The 24,676-nt window shown below is 39.9% G+C and overlaps 1 protein-coding gene across 2 annotated transcripts in view; it reads right to left on the reverse strand.

Annotated features, from left to right (window-relative positions):
* RNGTT (RNA guanylyltransferase and 5'-phosphatase) overlaps nt 1-24,676 on the reverse strand; it is a 444,501-nt gene that overhangs the window by 32,317 nt on the left and 387,508 nt on the right. Inside the window, exon 14 of one of the 2 annotated variants that reach the window (XM_063443564.1) lies at nt 17,096-17,162. The exons of the other annotated variant lie outside the window; for it this stretch is intronic. Coding sequence (XP_063299634.1) covers nt 17,096-17,162 — 67 coding nt within the window. The remainder of the gene's footprint in view (nt 1-17,095; nt 17,163-24,676) is intronic. 2 annotated transcript variants of the gene reach the window in all.

Here is a 24,676-nt window from a genome sequence, read left to right on the forward strand (position 1 = left end):
CAATTAACGTTGACACTTCATAGCTCGCCCTTGTGGCATTTTCATTTGACTCACAGGCTCTTGTGAAAAATCGCTTTTGTGACATTAAAGCAGCTTCAAGTTGCCTATACTTTTCACTGTGGCTGCGCCCCATTAGCTTTTCCTATGTGCTATGTATCGGCTGGTCGTTTCTCTTGACATTAAATTCCTTATAAACAGCCACAGTCTCTTGGCATAACAGACAATCACAGTTATTCCGAATTTCAGTAAAGAAATACTCCACTTTCCACCTGTCCTGGAAGTGGCGGCCCTCACTGTCAGCTTTCCTTCTCTTATTTACAGTCGCCATTTTAGAAATTGGCCAGAAGGGGAAGGGATCAAGTGAGCGCAGTGCCAGAGGTTTTGGTCTAAGTGCGTTCGGCCAAGCCCTAATTATACTAAGTGTGTTCACCCGAGCACTAATACACTGCCCAACAAGAATTCGCCAGAAATCAATTCTCTTTATTCTGTCTCAGATCTCTTTATTTTGTCACCATACAGATCTCTTTATTCTATGCCTTCTCTCTTTATTTTATGTCTCTGTATTCCTTGTCTTTATTCTATCTCTCTGTACACCCTGTTCCAAATTATTATACAAATGATATTTTTCTAGTTTACCTAAATAATTGATGTAAATAACAGGCAGCATAATTCTCATGTTATCAACTATTAAGAGTACAATTCAAATTTTATTGAACAAACCTCCTAAAGATAACAGTATTTTTTTTAAACATAAAAAACTTACAATGCACTGTTCCAAATTATTACACACAGTAAGTTTCAAAACACTTTATAGGTTGTAAAGAACTGAAAATTGTCATTTGTTGTGTTTGCAGCATATTTACTGAAATCAAAAGCTATTTCAATCAAACATTTTAACTTTTTAAACATTTTAACAGGTCACGTTACATTTTAACATAGGACCCCTTATTTGAGAGCAAGTCTTGCATCCATTGAACTTGTGAGTTTTTGGACAGTAGATAGTACATAGATCTTTTGCTTGAGGATGCTTCAAAGGTTCTCAATAGGATTGAGGTCAGGGGAGGATGGAGGCCACACCATGACTTTCTCTCCTTTTATCCCAATAGCAGCCATTGATGCAGAGGTATTCTTTGCAGCATGAGATGGTGCATTGTCATGCATGAAGATTATTTTATTACAGAAAGCATAGTTATTCCTTCTGTACCAGGGAAGAAAGTGGTCAGTCAGAAACTCCACATAGTTTGCAGAGGTCATCTTTACACCTTCAGGAACCCTAAAGGGGCCGACCAGCTCTCTTCCCATGATTCCGGCCCAAAACATGACTCCACCACCATCTCTTTCTCCTATTTACATTTTTATGCATTATGCATACATTATTTATCTCTTTCTCCTTTCTAAATTTTAAATATTTTATTCTCAAACATCTTATCCCTTTTTCAATGAAGTAACTGATGCTTTTGTGATATGATCTATTGTTTATGAAGTGTTCATTTCGTTATTTTTATACATACCCTGATTTACTATGTCATTTGAACAAGTTTGATTATTTGAAACCCTTTATACCTTTGTCAAATCATACTGACACACTGAAGGATCAAAGTGTCAGTTTCTTCTATTTCTCCACTTAGTCTTACTTCTTTGTTAGCCTCAGCAACATATACATGTAACTTATTATATTATAAGTCTAGTGATGCAAATGGACTTTAATGTCTTTTTTTAGTATTCATCATTTTATAATTATTATTTTTATCTCCTTTTATAACATATATATGCACAGCATGACTGCATTTGCATATAGACTAAATTATACCTTGGTCCTATTGGCCAATTCTATTGCTCCTGGTCCAATTTGCATGTTTTAAGATGCTATATTTGAATCTAACTAGAGACTGCATAGTAGGTAGGTCTGTGAACACAGACCCCATTAACATCGAGCGCTCCTGAATAGAGGCTGCTCGCTATGCGGCTGTGTATATTATGCATAAAGTTTATTTGCGTTCCAGCTTGGTTGGCGCATGCGCACATCGACCGGCCGTGCGTCATTACGTATGACGGCACGTATGCCACGATCTGCGCATGCGCAACCAGCAAATGGCGGCCGGACCGGCAGATTTAAAAGAAGAAGAGGACCAGCGTGAATTCAGCAAGCTCCTGAGGAAGTCGACACCGACGAAACGCGTTGAGCACCCACAAGATCCCTGCACTTTCGGTATAGCAGCTTTTTGTCTTCTGTAAGCACTTTATTTGTTAGTATTGGTGTATTCAGTGTTGTTTCCAACTTTTGGAGCAGTAACATTAAGTATTCTGCATCCCTGCACTTTAGCACTTGGCACCTTACTATACTTGAAGTCTTCTGTAAGTTTATAGCTGCTGTCCTTAGGGGTTCTTGGCCAATTTGGCTGTATATTGAACTATATTTTATATTTCTGCATACATTGTGCATGTTGCACTATCATATTTTACTGTTCTCAATAAAGTGGATTTTTTTTTGGATTTCCACCCATTGTTATTTATTCATTTATGGGATTTTCCTACACTGTATCAATATAGATTTTAGTGATTGTGGCGCCCTGTAGTCTGAAGTAGTATTCAGGCATTTTGTTTATGACTCCACCACCGCCTTGCTGACGTCGCAACCTTGTTGGAACAGGGTGTCCGTCCACCAACCATCCACTACTCCATCCATCTGGACCATCCAGGGTTGCACGGCACTCATCAGGGAATAGGACTGTTTGAAAATTAGTCTTCATGTATTTTTCTGCTCAATGCAGCCGTTTCTGCTTGTGAGCATTGGTTAGTTGTGCCCGAATAGAAGGTTGCACAGTTGCAAGACTCTACACCTTGATGTCCGTGGGACTCCAGAGGCACCAGCAGCTTCAAATACCGGTTTGCTGCTATGTAATGGTATTTTAGCAGCTGCTCTCTTGATCCGATGCATGGATCTGGCAGAAATCTTCCCAATAAACTGCAGCTCATTGTGTGAAATAACAAAAAAGAAAAGGCCAAGCATGAAAGCACCATTGTAACAAGACTTTTGACATTTGCTTTAACATCAGTTATTACATATGACCTTTTTTTGCACTGTTTTGCTATTACTATTTACTATTAGTAACAATTAAATTAAGGAAAAGCAAACTGTGGTTAAATTTCATGAATAAACAATGTTGCTTGCAGTTTGAGGGTATCAAAAGAAAGAAGATTCACAAATCAACAGTGGAAGGAAGAAAGAAAAAATGTGAATATTGCATGAGTGTCCACAAAGCAAAACTCCTCAAATGTGTTTTCTCTAAATGGCTCTTTGATGTTCTGATAGGCTGACATGTATGTCTAAACCATTCCAAAGAGGAAAAAAAATTGTCAAAAAACAAATGCGTCAAAAGGAATGAAAGACACAAGGGTATTTATGGTGATTCTAGAGCAGCAATCTTTTGCACCTCGGAGTGATGTAACTCAGCAAGAGATTGATCAAAAATGGAACAGCCGTCATTAAAAAATAAAAATAAAGTGTGTTTGTATTTATAGAAAAATGAGTGAGGATTGTTTTAATCCAATACAAACAGGCTTTGGAAAAATTCATAGAAAAACAAGCACATTTTACTAATTGAGATGGCCTTGGAATAAGCGTAATAACAGTATAATACGATTGTTATGTATTAAAGTGTATCTCTTTACACCTGTTTCTGAAAGTACTAGTTTTGTCAAGGGCATTAGTCAGTTTGAGCCTGCAAGGTCTCTAATGTGAATATCTAATATCGAAGGATTCCCCTTAGATATGACTATGAGTGGCTCACTCATAGTAAATACAACTTCTACAGGGTATTCTAAGCATGAAATTGCTGATATTTCACTCAAAATGCAGCACTTATCTGCACACACCCTGCCCCCATCCCTCCAAGCACTGAGTGTTAAAATAAATATAAATATATATATATATATATATATATATATATATATATATATATATATATATATATACACTGTACTCACTCCATTCCAGCACAGATGTCCCTCGGTGTTGGGTTGGTGCTCCGCATCCAGCAAAAAAAGAAAGATCTGAATCCCCTGCCTCTGGCTGAGGACTCAGATTTTTCAACTTACCTCACTCTTCCTGCATAAAGTGGAGTCGGCCGGCCTCTCCTGATGATGTCAGGAGGAGGGGGCGTGACTTTCACTGCTCTTCTGGGGAGTCTGGGAGAAGAGCAGAGGAAGTCACGCCCCCTCCTCCTGACATCATCAGGAGAGGCAGACTTTACTGAGTGCAGGCTGCTGGTTGCTGTTCCTGCTTCTGCTGCCCACCCCTCCCTGACCTAAGGTAAAACTCAGGGAGGGGGGAAATACACTTAAGTTTTTTTTTTTATTCCCCTCTTCAGCCCCTTGTCCCCCTGCTCGGCCCCTGCCCCCCCTTTCCCTGCTCCTGCCCCCTTTCTCAGCCCCATAACATCCCCAATTGCAACCCATATCGCCCACACCACAGCCCCTTTCCCAAATTGTAGCCATCAACCTACTTCAGCCCCTATCCCCCCCACATTTCCTAAACCCCCAATTACAGCTTATACCCTCCATTTCAGCCCCTGTTCCCCCACTACAGCCCTATCCCATTACTCAGCCCCTGTCTACTGGTTTTAAAAGTGTAAAGTTTGGGTGTGTGCACCAGTATGTCTGTCTGTGTGCGCCAGTATGTCTGTTTGAGTCAGTATTCCTGTAACATTGTGTCTTTCTCTGTGTGTGCCAGTTTGTCTGTGTGTGTCAGTATGTCTCTGTTTGTGTGCCAGTTTGTCTATGTGTGTCAGTATGTCTGTCTGAGTCAGTATGCCTGTAACAGTGTGTCTTTATGTGTGTACGTGTGCCTGTCAGTGAGTGTGTTTTTTTAGTGTGTGCTAAATCAGCAAGTGTGTGTGTGTGTGTGTGCGCGCCTGTCATTAAGTGTCTGTTTAGGTGACTGCCCCCCTCCCCCCCTTCAATCACATGGGAAAGGTGTTTTACTCTCCTTTTAGTGGGCCACTTGACTGGATTTGCCCCCCAGGCCTAAGGCTGCCAGCCCTCCCCTGACGCTGGACATACTCGTGCAGAGTGTGAGGACGTCAAACGCCAGGAAACCAAAAGTCACCTAGCACTAGAGGCACTAAAACTCATCTAGCGCCTCTAGTGGCTGTCTAATTGCAAGCCACTAGAGGAAGTCTTAGTTCTGCAGTGTAATCATTGCAGTTTCTCAAAAACTGCCATGATTTAAATTCCTGGACTAAGAGGGACAGGGACAGTGCATCAAGACCACTTCAATAAGTTGAAGTCTCTTTATCTAATTTCAAAATAATACAAACATTTGCATTAAAACTAAAAAATGCACTTGTTTGTGATAAAACATTTTGTAATTTCTGTGCCTTCCGGTCCTAGACCATGCCTATAATCAAATATGACTTTACGCCTTGTATCTACATAAGTATAGAACACAATAAAACAATACAGAAACTTTTGAATAGGCCAACACTTAAAATGCTTGAACATCTATTTATTATGCATTAGTTAGTTTGAGTTGTACATGAAGTACTGTGGTATATAATGAATGCAAGCAAATGTATAACAATCAAAAAAACAGAGTGAGCAAGTGAAATCACACTGTTTTCTAGTTGTACTATTATAATTGCTGTGTGTTTTCTTTCACTTGTGGTTGAATTATTTTATCATTCTCCTGTAGTCAATTACAATATGTTAAACATTTGTGTTCCAATGACTGTTATTAGAGGTTCCACAACAGATTTACCTAGTCCAGGAGTAGGCAACCTTCGGTACTGCAGATGTTGTGGATTACATCCCCCATAATGCTGTAAAATTGTCTTTGGTAAATCACATAGGAAATTGCAACAGATTCAACACTAGTGAACTAATTTTAGGTGGATCTGTCACTTTTTAGTATTTCATAAAGATATATTCTTTATAAAATACTAATCAAGACTGCATTCGAATTTCACTGAAATTTCATACTTTGCTGTTTGGACAAGCTTGAGGTTGACAAAAGGCAGAGCTCTGCCGTAAATGTTTGTCCAATCCCAGCAGCTATCACAAGTGATAGCTGTGGGATTTAGGCAATGTCTATGGGGGGGGGGGTTTCTCCAAAGACCTCAGTGTTGTGCGCAGCACTGACACGGCTTCTGGCAACTGAAGCACCAGAAACTGAAGAGGGCTTTTAAGACAAAGATGGCGGCAGTGCCCCTGCACTCAGTGGCCAGCAGGCACAAACCACATTTGTCACTTCCGAGGGTCTTTGTGAAATATGTGAGGACCCCGAATGTGACAGATCAGCTTTACTATACTTAAAGGTTATTAGAAACCGTAATTATGGGGGAAATGTTTTGGAGGGCCAGATTACATTGAATATAACTAGTGAGTTTCATCTAATTAGGACAGCTATGATGGAGTGAGAAAATTGAGAGCAGGTTAGCCTATCAATGGTGCACAGATTGGATAGAATTGTACTCAGAGGACCTGTCACTTCTCTGGCATGTACCACTGAATACAATGAAAATCAGAGATAACTTTTTTTAATAAAGCACTCAGTTTTCTTTTAAATTCAATTTAGCAAATAGCATCATAATCCTGCACTGCTAATACTAGGTCAAGGCACACATTACAAATAAAGAGGAAAAAAATAAAATGTTTCATTTTTCTTCTTCTCTGTATGCTCTCTCTTTGCTAACTGCCAAGTGCCAATGATAAATTGTTTAACATTGATTGACAACAACCTCAGAAGAAAAAGGTCAGATTTTTACATTTAATTTCGCTTTACACACAAATAGATATTTCCTAAATACATGGATAAGTATGAAGTTTTGGTCGTGTTAGTCCTAGAGAGACATAGACACCTAGACCACTTCATCTCATTTAAATGGTCTGGATGCAGTGTCCCTGTCTCCTTAACCACGGGTTTTACAGGGTTAAAGGGACACTCTCCAGGCACCCAGACAACTTCTGCTCATTGGAGTGGTCTGGGTGCCAACTCCCACTACCCTTAACCCTGCAAGTGTAATTATTGCAGTTTTTTATAAACTGCAATAATTACCTTGCAGGGTTAAGTCCTCCCCTAGTGGCTGTCTATTAGACATCCACTAGAGGTCACTTCTTGCATCATAGCACAGATTATGTGACGTCCAGCGTTGCTCTATTCCCCATAGGGAAGCATTGAAATTAATTTTCAATTGCCGCGCATGCGCATTAGGTCTCCTCGGCCGGTGGGCGGGATCAGTCTTGCCCACAGGCCGACGGAGGAAGAAGGTGGAGCGGCGGGGGAGGAGCAGGCAGCGACGTGGGACATGTCGCTGCCTGAGGTAAGTGACTGAAGGGGTTTTCAGCAACTGGGGATTGGGGGGGGGGGGGGGGGGAGGAAGAGAGGGAACCGCCAGTGCTAGGAAAACTGATTGACTAGAGTTTCCCTTTAAGACTGCCTTTAGTGGCTGTCTCCCATGCTTTGATTGAGGATGTACAGCATCTTCAAAAACTCCCAAAGGAAAGCATTGAGTCAAACAGACTGTGCAATAAAAGGAGAAACATTAGATCTTACTTTACATGAAGTGTTTTAGAAGACTGTGCATGTTACATGCAGGAAAGGATGTGACTATTGCTGCATAAACAAAAGAATAAAAAACAGGCAGCAGCTGAAATAGCCTACCCTTTGGAGGGTCCCCGCTCAGATCTCAAGCTGGTTTTAGCTCATCTTGTGCCATTACAGAGAGAACATCTCTGAAACAATCAGACTGGTCCCACCTATACGGGCAGTTCAGATCCAAAATGCCAGCAAGTTCCCTCGGCATGAAAGACACATCAACCCCAGATGATCATTTCAGCCTTGTTAGGCATAATCAGTGAGGCATAGCTGTTATCTTTCTAGGCACCGTGAGCAAGGGGTCCACGTCTGGATTACACTTTAACCTTATGGAGAGCAAAAAACGGGGCGCAAGAGTATACCGAGAATTGGCAGCAGCTGAAATAGCCTGCCCTTCGGTGGGTCCCCTCTGAGATCTCAAGCTGGTTTTAGCTCATCTTGTGCCATTACAGAGAGAACATCTCTGAAACATATCAGACTGTTCCCACGCATAAGGGCAGTCCAGATCCAAAATGCAAGCAAGATCCCCCTGCACGAGAAACACATCCACCCCCAGACAATCGTTTCAGCCTTGTTAGGCATCATCAGTGAGGCATAGCTGATATCTCTCTAGGCACCGTGAGCAAGGGGTCCATGTCTGGATTAAACTTATGGAGAGCATAAACAAAAGAATGTAAGTCCTAAATGGCAGAGAATCGAGCAGTGAAACTGCAGGTGCATGATCTATACACCAAAACTTCTTCTTTAAGTAATTCCTATTGGATAATGATCCAGTCACATGATCCTAATTACTACCTTCTTATCTTGTGATTGGCAGTAGAATCCATGTAAACCAGAGCAATACCAGTAAAAAAAAAAAAACAATACAATATAATAGTATATACATAAAACAAAAAATTAATCCAGGTATGTAATATAAAGCTTCTTTAAATACAAATTGCATATATTGAACCTCTTGTTTGTTTATGAGCTTGTAATATTTCCAAACTGACATATATAACAATGACATAATCGGTCCTATACTTAAATCACGATTACCAAATGTGTATCAAGATCACAAGCGTGTGAGTGTAGGAGAAAAAAAAAACAAAACCATTCAAACGAAAACAAAAGTATATACATAAAGAACTGCTGGTATTTATAGTTAAACAATTCTATTATACTGTCTACCATTGCCACTGTCTACTCTCACCAAGGACCCAGTAACGATCATTACAATTGCCATTCTAAAATGTATCGCTGAGTAAGACCACACAAGAGGGACATCTGTTTGCGTTATTCATTCGTACAGACAGTACTTGGTGACAAGTAAGATGCTTCACTATTAAAAGAACACTATAGTCATCTAAATTACTTTAGCTAAATAAAGCAGTTTTAGTGTATAGATCATTCCCCTGCAATTTCACAGCTCAATTCACTGTCATTTAGGAGTTAAATCACTTTGTTTCTGTTTATGCAGCCCTAGCCACACCTCCCCTGGCTATGATTGACAGAGCCTGCATGAAAAAAAATAACTGGTTTCAATTTCAAACAGATGTAATTTACCTTAAATAATTGTATCTCAATCTCTAAATTGAACTTTAATCACATACAGGAGGCTCTTGCAGGGTCTAGCAAGCTATACACATAGCAGGGGATAAGAAAATCTTAATTAAACAGAACTTGCAATAAGGAAAGCCTAAATAGGGCTCTCTTTACAGGAAGTGTTTATAGAAGACTGTGCAAGTCACATGCAGGGAGGTGTGACTAGGGTTCATAAACAAAGGGATTTAACTCCTAAATGGCAGAGTATTGAGCAGTGAGGCTGCAGGGGCATGTTCTATACACCAAAACTGCTTCATTGAGCTAAAGTTGTTCAGGTGACTATAGTGTCCCTTTAAGGAGATGAGGATCCTGTCTGCATACCTGTTGAATACAGCTGCAAGGATTCTTATAATAAAAATAAATTCTGGTGGCAGTTGTATAACATAACGTTGTTACCGTCATAACTGATTCCATCACAGGTCCTTCAGAGGTTAATAGTGAAGCATCTTACTTGTTACCAAGTTCTTTCTATATGAATGCAAAATTCACAAGCAGCTGAAGATGTCCGTCCATGTGGAATTTTGTGTGGCTTGCTCAGTGACACCTTTTTCCTACTGGTATTGCCCTGGTAGCCATGGATTTTACTGCAGATCATGTGAAAAGATGGTCAATATTGCTATCATGGGACTGGTTCATTATCCAATGGGAACTGATTATACGGTTTTAGTTAAAGGAAAACTATAGTGCCAGGAAAACAAACACGTTTTCCTGGCACTGTAGCTTCCCCTTCTGTCAAGGCCCCCTCCCGCAGTTAATAACCCCTTCAGTCACTTAACCTGGGTCCAGCGCCGATGTCCATTTGCACTGGCTCAGTTCCGCCCACGCTCCTCTTTTTTGACATGTGTTTTTCTGGATATACCATTAAAATTATAGACTGATCATTTCTTTATCAGTGGACAAACGTTTAAAATCAGCAGGGGATCAAATACTTTTTCCCCTCACTGTACCTCTTCATTAAGCCAAAGTTCTTTTTGGTGCTTAGAGTGTTTCTGTAAGGCTTCAGTAGCCACTACAATGAGTGACTACTAATGCCTCCAACGATTGTACCTTAATTTGAACTAAATGGTTCAGTGATATAATGATTTATCTGGGGGGTGGAGAGTCATAACCAGAAATAGGGTCTAAAAGTTAAAAGATGCAGGTGGAGGTGGAGGTTGGAAATAGCCATAATAAGACCACATACGTGGTAGGGAAATTATTTAAAAGCAGAGATGCACACACACATTATATACTTTCAATTTATGCCTGTCAGAATCTTTTAATTGAATAATCGTCAGACGAAGCTGATATGCCTGAATCTGATCCTGATGGAGTTAACATACCATCGTTGCACTTAACCTTTTAAATAGGAGTTTAAAATAGTAAAATACTAATTAGATTTTTGGACGTATGAAAAATAATTCTGATACAGATCGGAAAATCTTAATAAAAATAGTGTAGGCACATGTTTAGAGAAAGTGCTTATGCCAATATTCACTCATTCTGCAATCCTGTGAAAAGTCTCAGAATATGCTGGTAATATTAATTGTAAACACAAATATGATCGAATGTACCAACGCACAAAAAAAAAATGGAGGAGGCCTATGTTAGTTGGCTTACTTCCTAGAATGTATCCAGAATAGTCAGCAACTGTGTAGGTTGCTAATTATACCACATAAGAAGAATGCATCATTTCACACTCTAAAAATGATATTCGCTCTTGTAATCTGAAGTGATTATTACACCTCTAAGACCTGTTAACATATCTTAAAAAGAAAATAAAACAACCCCCCACTTAATGATATTTCATTGGCCCTTTAACGGTAGTACAAATCAGATTAGCTAGAAACAACATTCAGACAAATCTAGAAAGAACCTATGTGAGGTTAAATGTCTTCAACATCTTGGGGTGGAGGTAGTATCACTATCTAAACACATACTAATTTGTACTCTGTATTACTCACTCAGTAATGACTAGCTTATACTAGGTCGCCAGCTGGTTATGATATACATTACCTCATTGCATGCGGCTGAACTATTTGATGTACATTCTCTAATTACGCATAATGATGCTAAAAGAATAATTAACCATAGCCATATGATTAACTGTTCCCATAAGACCATAACTGAGCTGGAGTTATATTTTATAAACTATGAATCTACAGGAAAAGTAGTTAAGCGGCAAAGAACCTCAACAGAAGCTAAATGAAATCCTTCTATCCTTTACTCCCTGAGGCTTGAGCCTAGTGACTTTTCCATCCTATGTCCTATTGTCCTTGCGTTGTGGCCGATGGTGCTGCAGTTGCAGAGTGGCATTTACCTGTTCTCCATTTATGTTGTACCGGAGGGCTGCTCTGGATACCAAGGGGGATTGGGGCACTTCCCCTTACTTTCAGTTTTTTGGGGGGCCCATGGGAGATTCTTGCGCCAGGCCATCATGAGATCGCAAGATTCACGGCTGCCAGCTTGCTTTCTGCTACAGATTGAGATTTTACACAATATGGGCCTGTGTGCTTACCAGACACCCACATTTCAAGCAGGATTACTCCATATTAACAGGCACATTTACGGTTACTGGATCTATCTTTGGATGACTGAAAGTGTAGACTGTACATTTGCATGCAGAGGTAAGCCTCTTGGCTATACACATTGGGTGAGCCCCCTTTGTGGTACCTTTCTCATTCTACTTTGGTATTATGGGGTGAGCCTGGCACCGTCTGGCATAGAGACTATTAGCGTCTCCTGTATGGTGTTAAAGGGAAACCCGAAAGTGGAAACTGTGTGTACATCTGCATGATGCAGGTGATCATCTTATTATACAAATGGGGTGATCCTTCATATATTATCACCTGAGTGCTCTGTTGGTGCCACGATTAACCCTCCTTCATCGCCTTTTTACCTGGGTGTCTCCAAACGGGCAAATCATTGCACAGTGGCACTGACAGGACAAGAGGTGTTCGAGGCAGAGGTCAAGCACGCTTCTCCTCAGTTGAGTTTTTATCTAGCGTGTCCTTCCAATGATTTACCTGCAGGCAGGTTGTCCCGACATGCTCTTAGACGCCTGGATTCTCCAGACAGTACTAGGTTATTTCATAGAGTTCCGTTTTCCTTCTAGTCTAATGCACCCTCCTTTCGGTGCTGGTTGCACACATCAGTCGACAATTCCTTCTATTCATTTGGTAGCATCTTCCTTCAGACTCTGCTCTGCTCCGTGGTGCGTCACGAAACTTTAAAGCCAGTACTGGCTCATCTGAGATCTAAGGACATTCGGAGCCTGATATGCCTGGATGACTTGTTGAATTTTTTTGTTTGCAACTGTTTTCTGTCTGGTTTTCTCCAAGACTGGACTTAACAAGGGGCAGATACATTTCCACTATTCTCTATGTTAACAAAACTATATCATAGTTTGCTCTCTCTCACTGCCCACCTGTGGGGGAGCCAAGCATGGTTCCCAGATCTGCTGAATTATCTCACAACCATCCTCTCCTCCTGCTGTCATTTCCTCTCCTACTGACAGATCCCAGTGGAGAACCCCTCCTAGACTGGCTGGACCTTGTGCATTGGATGCTTTCCAGGGATCCTGATTAATGACTGTCTATTGCGGGTTACGGGCTTTCTTTTGGACTCATGGGCTCCTAATACTAGACAAAGTTTTCGCTTGTTGACTACTACGGGGGATTGAGTTGTCTCATTCCCCAGCACCAAAGTATCCTCATCTGTGGCATGTAGATGTGGTTCTCGCCTTTCATGTATGGCTGGACAATGCCGATTTGTCATCTTTCTGCATCTTTTTGTCTTTTCTCTCTTCGACGAGTTGCAGACTTACGAAATTGTGATATCGACAGTTACTCCTTCTCTCAGAAGGGTGTGTCTTTTCAGTCTTATGTTGTACTATACAAATTCTTCTATGGGTTTACACATTTCTTCAGGCGGTTTTTCAACTTTGTGTTGATAAGGCACTATTGCAGTATGTGGGGGTCATCGCTTCCTTGTGGCCTTTAAAGACCTGGTCAACTCTTAATTTCATGTGTTTATCCGTACTAACTAGTATCAAAGACTATGTTGGGGAGGTGATTACGCTAGCTCCTGTTAGCGGAGTAGACTCAAATTGTGATGCCCATTCAGTACGGGGTGCCTCATCATCTCTCGCCTATAGTATGCGTTCTGTGGATTGGACCCCGGGAAGATACCTTTCTAATTTTTAGTTCAGCCTTCTTCCCACTCTTCTTTTGCTATATTTCCACAGCGTAAAAAAATGCAAAATATGAAGCCTTCTGTTATGTGGTAAAATTGTAGATTATGCTAGCGTAATCTTAATTTTAGTAATGACAGGAGGCAAATATTTTTCCTCCCATCTTCATCCCACCCTTACTTTGCTTATTCTCTATGGTTTATATGTTTTCTTTGCATTTTAAATATTATTTAGTACCCATTTGCTATGTAGATGGTTATATAGTTATTTGTTCTCTATGTTAGTTTTATGTTTGCATAATTTGTTTGTTTTTCTGTTATTATAGAAAATGTATTATGCTGACATTATGTTGTTTCAGATGCCTTTCAAAAATGTATGTTACTTTCAGAGTAATATCTACACACCTAAAACAGGAGATGGTTTGCAAGTTAGCTATGGTTGCACTTTCAGCCTAAGGATCTCCCAGGACATGTTCAGTTGATCATCTTATGTATTCGTTATCGTTTCTGTACATTTGGTTTTGTTATGTGTTAGTTCACATCAAGAAAGAGGAAGTGCTTGGACTGTCAAATCCTTATACTACATGGTATCTCTTTTCTGATTGGTTGTTAGTTTAATGATAATACAGTGAGTTTATGCAAAATATTTGCCTTCTGTCATTAGATCTACAATAATTACAATTTTATACAAAATGGGAGATTAGAAGGTACTGCAATTATGATTACTTATGTATTTCTAAAATGTGAAAAAGAGTTCAAAGTAGAAATCCACACCACTCTGTACTGCAACTGGATGTCTCCATCTTAGCTCCCTGAGCATCGTTGTTTTAAGCTCTGTCCTTTGCACCTGGCAGTCAGAAAAGAGAGCATACAGAGAAGAGGAGAAATTAAACCATCAGGGTAGGGATATCAACTATAAGGAGAACGGTCATGGTTTGTAATTTTAACTTTGAGGACAAAATATCAGAAATGGACGCATAGAGATGTCATGGAGAATTGTTCCCTTAATGGACACTATAAGCACCAAAACAACTCATTTATCTTAATGGAGTGATTTTGGTGTATAGATCATGTGCCTGCAGTCTAACTGTTCAATTCTCTTAGGAGTTTAATCACTATGTTTATGCAGCCATAGCCACACCTCACTTGTGTGTAACCTACATAGCCACCCAACATATTTACTGTGAAGAGAGATCTAATGTATAAACTTTCTTAATTGCACAGTGTGCTTTATTTAAAATATCTTGTATCCTGCTCTTTTAATAGCCTGCTAGAGCCTACAGGAACATCCTGAGTGCAATTACAGTTTAATTATCAGAGCAGGAGACAGTGCAACTGCATAGGTAATAATAGGTGATGTAAAAAAACAAACAAACAAGTGAAAAAAAGGCGCTAGCAATAATAAAGATAAAATCTAAAATTGGAGCAGCACCTAAACAGTGTAATAGCCCAAAACACTCCAATAGATACAAAAACAGAATAATAAGGTGCGCTTAAAATTTAAAGTGCAAACAAACAGCTCACAGGAGTTACTATAGTAGGGTAGTATATATGGTATAAGTTTTCCACCTTCTATTTATACCGAAAGAGGGAATGTTTCCTGCCAGTATTCTAACTATAGGTGTGAACTAAGGCATTTGTTTTCAGCCTCTATCTAAGGGTCAAGAGGGACTATTATAGAACTATTTATTTACCAGTACTGATACTGTGTATACTACCTTGTTATAGTAACTCCTGTCACATCACCTATTATTACCTATGTCGTTGCTCTGTCTTTGCATAGAGCCATAGAAGGATATAGCCTATATTCACTGTTTAGTGAATTTACCCCTACTCTATACATATTTCTTCCTAGTATTTGATCTTAGCGGCATTAATAAGTTGTTAACGAACAATGTATATTTTGTCATTGCTGTCTGATGGGGAAAAGGTAGGCAGAGGTTTTCGATTATAATTTTGTTTGCCACTCATCATAAGGTCACATCGTATTTAATTGCATAGAATTTAATAAAGTTATTGTTTTTTTGGATACATATGACAATATCTCAATCTGTGGAGCTTCAGACCTCCTATACAGTAGATAATTTAAAAGGGAATGTTTTTTAGCTGTCAAATATTTATTTCATTTTGGTTCTATTGACATACATATATCAGTTTTGAGTCTCCCCTTTGTGGGGGCCACTCTCTACCTTTTATCAATTTAATTAGATTTAAAGGGTTCAAGCCCATAGGTGGAGCTGATACCACCACACTGACCTCTGTCTGAGTCCAACTAGTCTGGACGTAGAGGCCTACATTTTCTCTGACAGTGCAACTGCACTGTATCAAGTTGGAAAGAGGTAAGTAAACTATACTTTACTTAACTTTTTAAAAAGGAAATGGTCTTAAAAAACTAAAATTATTGTTGAGACTATGGGTTCTTTTCAATGCATAGCCATTTAATGAAGAAATAGCTTTAAGATCTTGAGGAAGACCCGAGCGGTTTGAAACGTTGATCTTACACATGTAAAATTATATTTGGATAAACACTACCAGATTTTTGCAAAGTCCTCAGAGTGCACCCCTCACATAATTTTTTGATATATATATATATATATCAGCCAGGTTCTCTCATATAAGTCATACTATTGACGTGAGTTAACATGGAAACACTTTGATATTGCACAATACCGAGGTTCAAGAGAAGAGTCTGAACCTAGCACATGTGCAAGCAGGAGCCTTGAACCATTTGGGAATGTAGTCTCCACCCTCCCTATCCATTGGTAAGGAGCAGGGAATAGAAAGCCCAAATAAAACTCGGGGCGAAAAAAATCAAACTACTCCTCTCTCATCCCTCCACTTCAGCAAACAATCATGATCCAACCCATAAGGAATACAGTGATATTCTATAAGATATATGCAATCCCTGTGAAACTAGTTTGTTTGGATAAAACTCTTACTGGGCATGAGGTGTAAATATGTATTATAATGTTTATTCAAATCAATAAAATAAAGCTTCATGTGGTTATATGGTTACATTATAAGGGAATAAATATGCCATATTATATATATATATATATAAACAGTTATTCCCAGAGGTGAAAGAGCAGCTGCTAAAAATAGAAAACATAAGGTACAGTAAGAAGACCGGTGACCTGTATGAGAAGTAGTACCTCTACTACAAAGTCATTTCAAAGGGAATGCAGCATGGCTGCTCCTTAACACAGGCAAGTGAAGTCTGGTTTAACAATATTTTATTAATGACAGTTCATCATACATTTGGAAGCAGTGTCAAGTTCTGTTCTCTAAATCATTCCTAAAGTATTTTGGGATCTGGGGACCTACAATATTCATTGCATAATGAAAATATCATTAAAAACCATTAAGGGGAATCTGCTGCTCGCATTCATTTTTGCACACTATTTAATTTACTGCAGAATTAGAGACTGATATATTGGTTTTATTTTCATTATACCATACTAAAAGTGTATGGGATCAAGTCAATCAAATAAAAAAAATGAATGAAACTAGTCTTATGGTGTTATAACCTATGATATGATCATAAACTTCTGAAAAAAATATTAGTACCATATTCTGGTTAGCTCAACCTTCTTTGATTCAAGAAAGCATAAATATAAACATACTTTTTTATACAAGTGGGAACTTCGGGAGGGGGGGGGGGAACTGGTATGAGTTACATATTGCTGAACAGGCACACGTTGTACATCACTTGCACTTAAACCATTACATTTAAAAGCAGGGACATACCTTAATTTGGGAAAAAGGTCTGTCATAGCTTCCAACATAAAGCAGACCAACGTTCTGAGTTAACAGCCTAAAAATGAAAAGAAATATTCAAAAACGAATAAAAATGATTTGACGCTTTCAATAAAGAGCACTTTTTATATCATATGTATACATTCTTGTAACACCTACATACATGTACCTCTGCATAGTTTAAGATCTAGTCAACTACCCTAAGAAACAATGTAGCTTTCCTGTGGGAATAAAACAATTAAGGAACTGTCTACTGATTGTGGAACATCAAAAATTAATAGAACACGTGTCCTCAATCTATGTCAGTTGAAAAGAACATCTAGCAGCTCCAGACAGAACAGAGGAAAAACAAACAGGTTAGAAAAGAAAAGAAGAATACTGAATGATATTAAATCGGGTATCTTTTTTTTATATCCACTGCAATTATAGGCACATTGCAGGAAGAATCCAAAAGATACAGTAAGCTATCACACGAAGATTCCAGTCACTCAAACTAAATGATCAACATTCCCCACCATGTCATCTACAATGAAAAAGCGATACATCGAACCAGTGAAATGTTACTCTCTTTGCCTAGCCAGAGGATGAACACAGACTTACTTAAATGCATAATCATAAAAATAGCAAAGTAGGGTAGTTAGAAAAAGAATAAAGCAAAAATAAAGCAAAAATACAGCTTACTTTTATTCAGCAAAGGTGAAAAAGCATAGACTGAAATTAAAGATCGTAATCTAATCAATAAATTAATGACGTTAATCCCATGTGCTTATGAGGCCTGCCACCTATAACTAAGCAATAATAAAAAAAAAATATATGCTATTAAATTTCCTGAATATGGACCATTCACTAGTTCCCCCTGCAAGACTGTCTACTCATAGTATACATGTACATTGATGTTATATACTTAAAAGGCACAGTTAACCCCATAAGGATAAGCTTAATTTGTTTTGTTTTTTCCACTTAAGGACCAAAGCAATTTTTGCTCCGAGTAAGATGCAATAGCATCTGTCTCATTTACTGCACAAAAATATTATAATTATATACTGTTTTTTCAGAGACCAAAAATTGCTTTAATTTGATTTTCCATAGACATACATAAAATCAAATTTGTTATACAAAAATAAAATGTAAACAAAAAAAAAATTACAAAAATCCCCCCCCCCCCCCAGTTTTGGAAACATGCCTAATTAGTGTAGCTTATTAAAAGTAATTGAAAATAAATTCATTTATTTGTCCCGATTTATAGAGTATATAATATGTCTAGGATTTTAGTTTATTTTTGGTAATTGCAAGTCACAAAATACAAGGAGTAATATAAAATTTCAATGTGGAGCGATTTTAAAATTTGGCATGCTTGTCTAACAGAGGTTACTCACAAGTGAGCTCACTGTGAACAGTAAGTAGCGCTTCAAAATTAACATGTGAATCGCTGACCTTAAACACCCGTAAGGGCTTTCTTCCCTCACCATAAATACATAGAGAAAAAAAAATATTAACAGGACAAACCTTATAATCAGTAGGTGGAGCACTGAATAGTAGACAAGCAGATAATAGCTTACCCATCTGTATGGTTATATAAATCTCAATGTGGAGTGATACATAAAAGAGAAAAATAGAACAAATCTAGTGCAGATGGTATTTGCAATATACTAGATGCAAAATAAAAAAAAAAGGTAGACACACTCACAATCTTCAGAGCCTGAGGATAAGGTTCTATAATAACGCAGCCGTACTGATCTAGGTAGCACCCCACCTTTTTGGATAAACAGGGATCTCAAGGCAAACAAACCATAGGAGAAGTCCTTTAATTAAGATGCACACAAAACGGTATGCCATCAAAGACTTTCATGCTCAGTAATTTTTCAACACCTGAATTGCCACTGGGAAATACCACATGTTTTGCTTGTCTTGAGATCCCTGTTTATCCAAGAAAGTGGGGTGCTACCTATAACAGCACGGATGCGTTATTATAGAACCTTATATGTCTCATTTCCCAGTGGCAATTTAGGTGTTGAAAAATTAGTGTGCATGAAAGTATTTGATGGCATACCGTCGTCATGTGTGCATCTTGATCTGTCAGAGGTTTTAATGTTGTGGCTGATCAGTCTGTGTTTTCATACATCTGCACAGCAGGGAAAATGCAATCCGTGTTTTGTATAATTACTGTCTCCAAATCCTCTCTCCACTCTTTTGAGAAGTCAGATTTGACTAGTTTTTCAAATATATATTAGATATTGTTGGTTATGTCATGAGAACCTGAATGTTATGTTGTTGAAGGCTAGTCTTCCCCTAAACACGAACACTTTCTATGTTATTTGACATAATCTGTGGACATGTGTGCTATGAGTTGTATCACTGGGGCCTGAGACAAAAGTGTCTTTATAAAGATGGTGTTGAAAGCAGCCAGAGGAATCTATTCCTACCCGGCACAAGTAGCAGATATTTGTGGATGAGGAGACCTTATCCTGAAGACCTCTGGTGCCAGCAGAGAAGGGACAGATGACGTAGTGGGACAAGTCTGGATCCAAAGCTGGGGACAGTCTAACCTGTTCCTGGTACATACACATTTGGAAGAAAATGTATACTTTGACAATTCCAAAGTTTCTATGTAATTTCATGTTTAATTAAAATGTTGTGATGCATCAGCCAGAGAGAAGCTTGAAGAAAAAACAAAACAAAAAGAAATTGTGTGATTTTAAAAATAACCTTTCGGAAATAAAAGGAGCCCCCAATCGCTTGGTGTTCTTTGGGTGAAGGCCTGAAACAAGAGAGGGGGAGATGCCAAGCGCATCAGTCTCTTGAAATATGTTGCTTGACTTGAATGTGATCTGATTTTGTATAAAATGTAAAACAAGTTGCTGATTGCATTGCCTCACTACTATTATCTTTAATACATTCTCACTTCAGATACTCTGCTGTGACAATGCGCAAGTAAGAATTGTGTTGACTGAGCAGACTCAGACAAAAGAAATGTTAGTGCAAAAGCACAAGGGAATATGAAGAGAGGCAGGAAGAGGAAAATGCATTTGATTAAGACGGCAGCATAGGAGTAAGAGCTGACGGCTCAACTACTTCTATGCTAATTTAAATTTTACAATAATATCAGTCTATTTTCAACTGCAACACAGTGCTATCAAAAATATTTGCTTTGGCTAAAGTTTATTAAAGTGACAGTTATGCATTTGTTTCTGTAATATAAAAATATAAACTGTTATTTCAGGCACCATGACGACTGTGGTGTTTTTTTATATTAATGGTTTTTATTTTCCAATGAAAAGGTAACGTAGGGATACAGAAGAAAGAAAGGGGAAGATGATGCATGACAGAGGAATATCGTACAATGGACAAGTTATCACATTCGATAAGTTATTATATAAGTTCGGAAACAATGGATGCCATAGTACATCCCATTACAATGGTATGTCCTGTTACATAGTGCAGATGCCTATTTGAGTTACAAGTCCAGAGTGAGTTTTAAGTATTTTATTCATCTACACGGTCGTCTATTCTCGCCAGTCGAAGGTAAATGGTTAACAAGGTAGACAGGTGTTTGTGTAGTCAAGTGTAGTATGAGTACTAGATCTTTGTGAGTCAGGTGGCCTATCACCATGTATGCGATGTCTAAGCTACTGTCTTGAGGGCAGATCTTATATTGGTGTTCCGTATTCATGTCGAGATTCTCAAGTGATGCGTTGATTGTAGAAGCCAAGCCATGCCGATCATGTCTCTTCCAGCTTTCTCCTCTTCTGGTATGTTTCAGAGGATAGTAGTTCAAATCTGTAGTATTGGTGTGTCTTTTCCATTAGTTCTCTTTTTGTAGGGCAATATGAACTTTTCCAATGCGTTGCCAAGAGATTTCTGGTTGCCAAAATGAGTATAGTAGCTATTCTTCTGGTGTCTATATTCCAGGAATCCGGGAATAGTAGTAATAATCCTATCAATGGTGTGATGAGGTGCATGGTAGGTGTCAACTTGTTCAGTAGGGTTTGTGTATGATCCCATAAAGGTTTGATATCTGCACATTCCCACCAAATGTGGGACATAGTACCTGTTGAGTTTTTGCATCTCCAGCATAGGGGGCTGACATTGGGGAATATAGTGTGCAGCCTGTGAGGGGTGAGGTACCACCTATATACTATTTTTTTATGTGCTTCCACATGTGATCCGCATGATGTAATACCCTTTAGGGCTGGTAGAGATTTCAACCATTGTTCGTTGGAGAGTTTTGGCATCTTCTCTTTTTCCCATTGCGTAACGTACTTAAAGGCTTGGGGTGGAGAATAATCCAATAGGCTTTTATAGCATAGGGACAAAGTTTTAGATTTTGTCGGCGTATAGTGGCATCTCTTTTTTTCTTTTTTTTTTCAATTCTTTATTTTTGCAGTGCATGGTTTAACATTCGTATAGCAGTAATGCCACAACAGCATTCAAAAACAAAGTTTACAAGCACTTATTCACTAACTGCTGAACAGCATCAGAGAGAACGCACAATTTTTTGGTTAATAATACAGGCAAAATACAAGCTGGGTAACTACTTCTGCCTTTGTGAATTAGTTATTGATTAGTGACAGTAGCTTAAGGTTGATTCTGTAAGTGTCACCGCTTAGAGTCATTGATATGGTTGTGCATGACTATATTGAAGCGAGGGACATACGTTTTGTTCAGTAACAGCATAACATGCGATAGGTAAGACATTAATTTACGTTAATATAGATTACACAGTGCAGACTAAAGAGTATGATATGATATGGTTAACTTTACGCTTGGCATCAGCATTTAACAAGAGAAATATGCCAGTTTGCAAGGGCGCAGAACAATGCTTTATAAGAAAGGAGATATATAAATTAGCGTTGCTTAGCAGGTTGTTTGTCCTGTTCAACACCGCTGATTAGTAGAAGTACAGGTTGACTATAAAACATGAATAAAACAGTTTTACTCTTGTGCCGCTGGGTTTTGTGTAGCCTCGGTTAAGGACCCTGTTCAGAGACAGTTTACGGCTAGCATCCAGCTCCCCTAGGTGATCAGTCATCCGATTCCCTGGCTGGGGTTCCACCGTCCTTGCGTGCCATGTCCAGGATTTTCCTGCTTGGGTGAGAGTCGGTCGAACTGAAGGCAGCTTAGGTCCGTGAACAGTCTGCTGTGAGCTGTGTTGTGGGCTGCTGTGTGCTGTGCTGTATTGTGCTTAATAGGGAATGCTTGGGCAGTCGACAGGGAGGTAGGTCGTGCACGCTGGCGGTTCTCAATTTGGAGCGTGGGAGCGCAGGTGATCATGCCCAGCAACCCCGGCGCCGCTCTCTGCAGTGCCGGTCCTCTGCTTCGCTTCCCTCGGGGGGCCACGCCGGAGCCGCGAGGGGGTTTCACATCTAGGTGGCGCCGTGCTGCCGGGCGGATCCAGGCCGTCGCCTCTTTCAACGCCAGCTTGAAGGCCCGTCTCCGGGTGTGTAGCCGCTTCCAGAGGTTGGCACGAAGCCGGTCGCAGAACTCCCAGATGAGTGCGGGAGGCTTGGTAAGTGTGCTCTTTTTCTTGAGCTGAGTTAGGGTCGCCATCTTGGTTTTGAGCGTTGTTCGTGTCGCTTGATCAGGCTTTAATGCCAGGGCATTTATCTCCAGCTTGGACCGGGATGTCCCCCGCCGGTCCAGAGGGGGGGGAAGCAGGGCTGTGCTATGTTCATGCTTAGAGGCACAGCCCGCGCCGGGGGATCGGCCGCCTCCCCCTGACCGCGGGCCTCGCTCTGGTTTAGGCCACATGGTCGGCGTTAAACTTTCCGCAGCGCTTCGGCTCCAGGAAGGTACCATTCTGTAGTTCTCGGTGTCGCGGGTCGGTTCCCGGCCACCTTGTGTCGCTAGCGTCGGCAATTCCGCCGTTGTTGTTGGGATTATGCCCGTTATGGCCGGAGCTTGCAGATTGTGCGGCCGGCCATCTTGGCTGTCGGGCCCCGCCCCCTATAGTGGCATCTCTTAATCAGCATCTGTGTCAGATTATTAGTCGCAGTTATGGTTCTTGGAGTCGTTGCTACTTTAGTAAGGATGATATTTTTCAATTGTAAATATGCGAAAATGAACGAGTTTGGCAATTGGAACTTTTGTTGTAGATCTGGGAAGGGCATAATTGTCGAGTTAACGCATAGGTCCTGGATTCGGGTTACCCCCCTGGATGTCCAATTTTTTAGCGACAACCAGGGTGAGATCTCCTCTAGGGCTCGTAATGGTGCGTGTATACTGAATTTTGTTCCATCTGTGTTAGACATCCTCCATGTATCCCAAATGCGGATTGTCAAAGCAGTAGTCGGGTATAGTGTGGACAGGTGCGGTCTGAAGGTCTTTGGGGACCATAGTATGTTCGTTAACAACCTGGTCTGGATCATTTCCTGTTCCATGTCCACCCATTGAAAAGTATACTTGGGTGTGTGAAGTTTGATAGCTTGTTCCAGTATGGCTGCTTTGTAATATGTTAACAGTTTTGGGAATCCCAAACCTCCATCTGTTGGTGACATGTGTATGAGGGAAAGGGGGAGACGCGGTCTTGCTTTGCCCCATAAAAATTTGTTAAACGTGGTTTGAATGGTCTTGAACAGCTGGGGTGGTACTTGCAAAGGTATCATTCTAAAGATAGAGTAATTTCGGTAATAACATCATCTTTGTAGCATGTAGCCTTCCTAGCCATGATAGATGAACGTCTTTCCATTTCTGAAAGTGAGAGGTGCAAACATGCACTAAAGCTGTGTAGTTTAGTGACACCATGGTCTGTTTATGTAGAGCAAGTTTGACTCCTAGATAGGTGAGATAATTATGTCTCCAGTCAAACTGGTGGTTGAGGCGTAGTTCTTGCACTTGTTGTGCTGGTATGTGAATCGGGAGTGCTTGCGTCTTTGACTTGTTTAATCTATAGTACGAAACTCTGCCGTAGTCCTCCAATAGCTGCAGGAGTTTCGGAAGAGATGTTTGGGGTTCGCTTAGAGAGAGCAGAATGTCATCCGCGAACATGGCCAATTTGAAGTTGTTGTTTTTGATTAAAATTCCCGAAATTTGTGGGTCGTGTCTAATTTTATAGGCTAGCGGTTCCAGTGATAATATGAAGAGAAGGGGGGACAATGGACAACCTTGTCTCGTTCCATTGGTGAGTTTAAAGGGTGAGGAAAGGAAGCCTGAGTGTGAAACCCTAGCCGTGGGGTTGCGGTATAGCGCCATTATTCCTTGTATCAGTTCCTTAGGAAATTTGTACTTGGTTAATACTGAGGTCATATATGACCAGTGAAGCCGGTCAAAGGCCTTCTCGGCGTCTAAGGCTAAGAGAAGGCCCTTGGTGTTCCCATTTTCCATGTGTGAGATGATGTTGAGTATTTTCCTCGTATTATCGGAGCCTTGTCTCCCTCTGATAAATCCTGATTGATCATTATGAACTAGGCGTGGGAGTATCTTAGATAAACGGTTTGCAATTAGTTTGTCATAGATTTTGGTATCACAATTCAATAAAGAGATAGGCCGGAAGTTTGGGCAATGTGTGGGGGATTTCCCGGGTTTCGGCAAAGGGGATATATGGGCGGTAAGCATCTCTTGGGGCATGCTTCCCGA

This window comes from Pelobates fuscus, chromosome 2 (genome assembly GCF_036172605.1).
Source record: "Pelobates fuscus isolate aPelFus1 chromosome 2, aPelFus1.pri, whole genome shotgun sequence".
Classification (NCBI taxonomy): domain Eukaryota; kingdom Metazoa; phylum Chordata; class Amphibia; order Anura; family Pelobatidae; genus Pelobates; species Pelobates fuscus.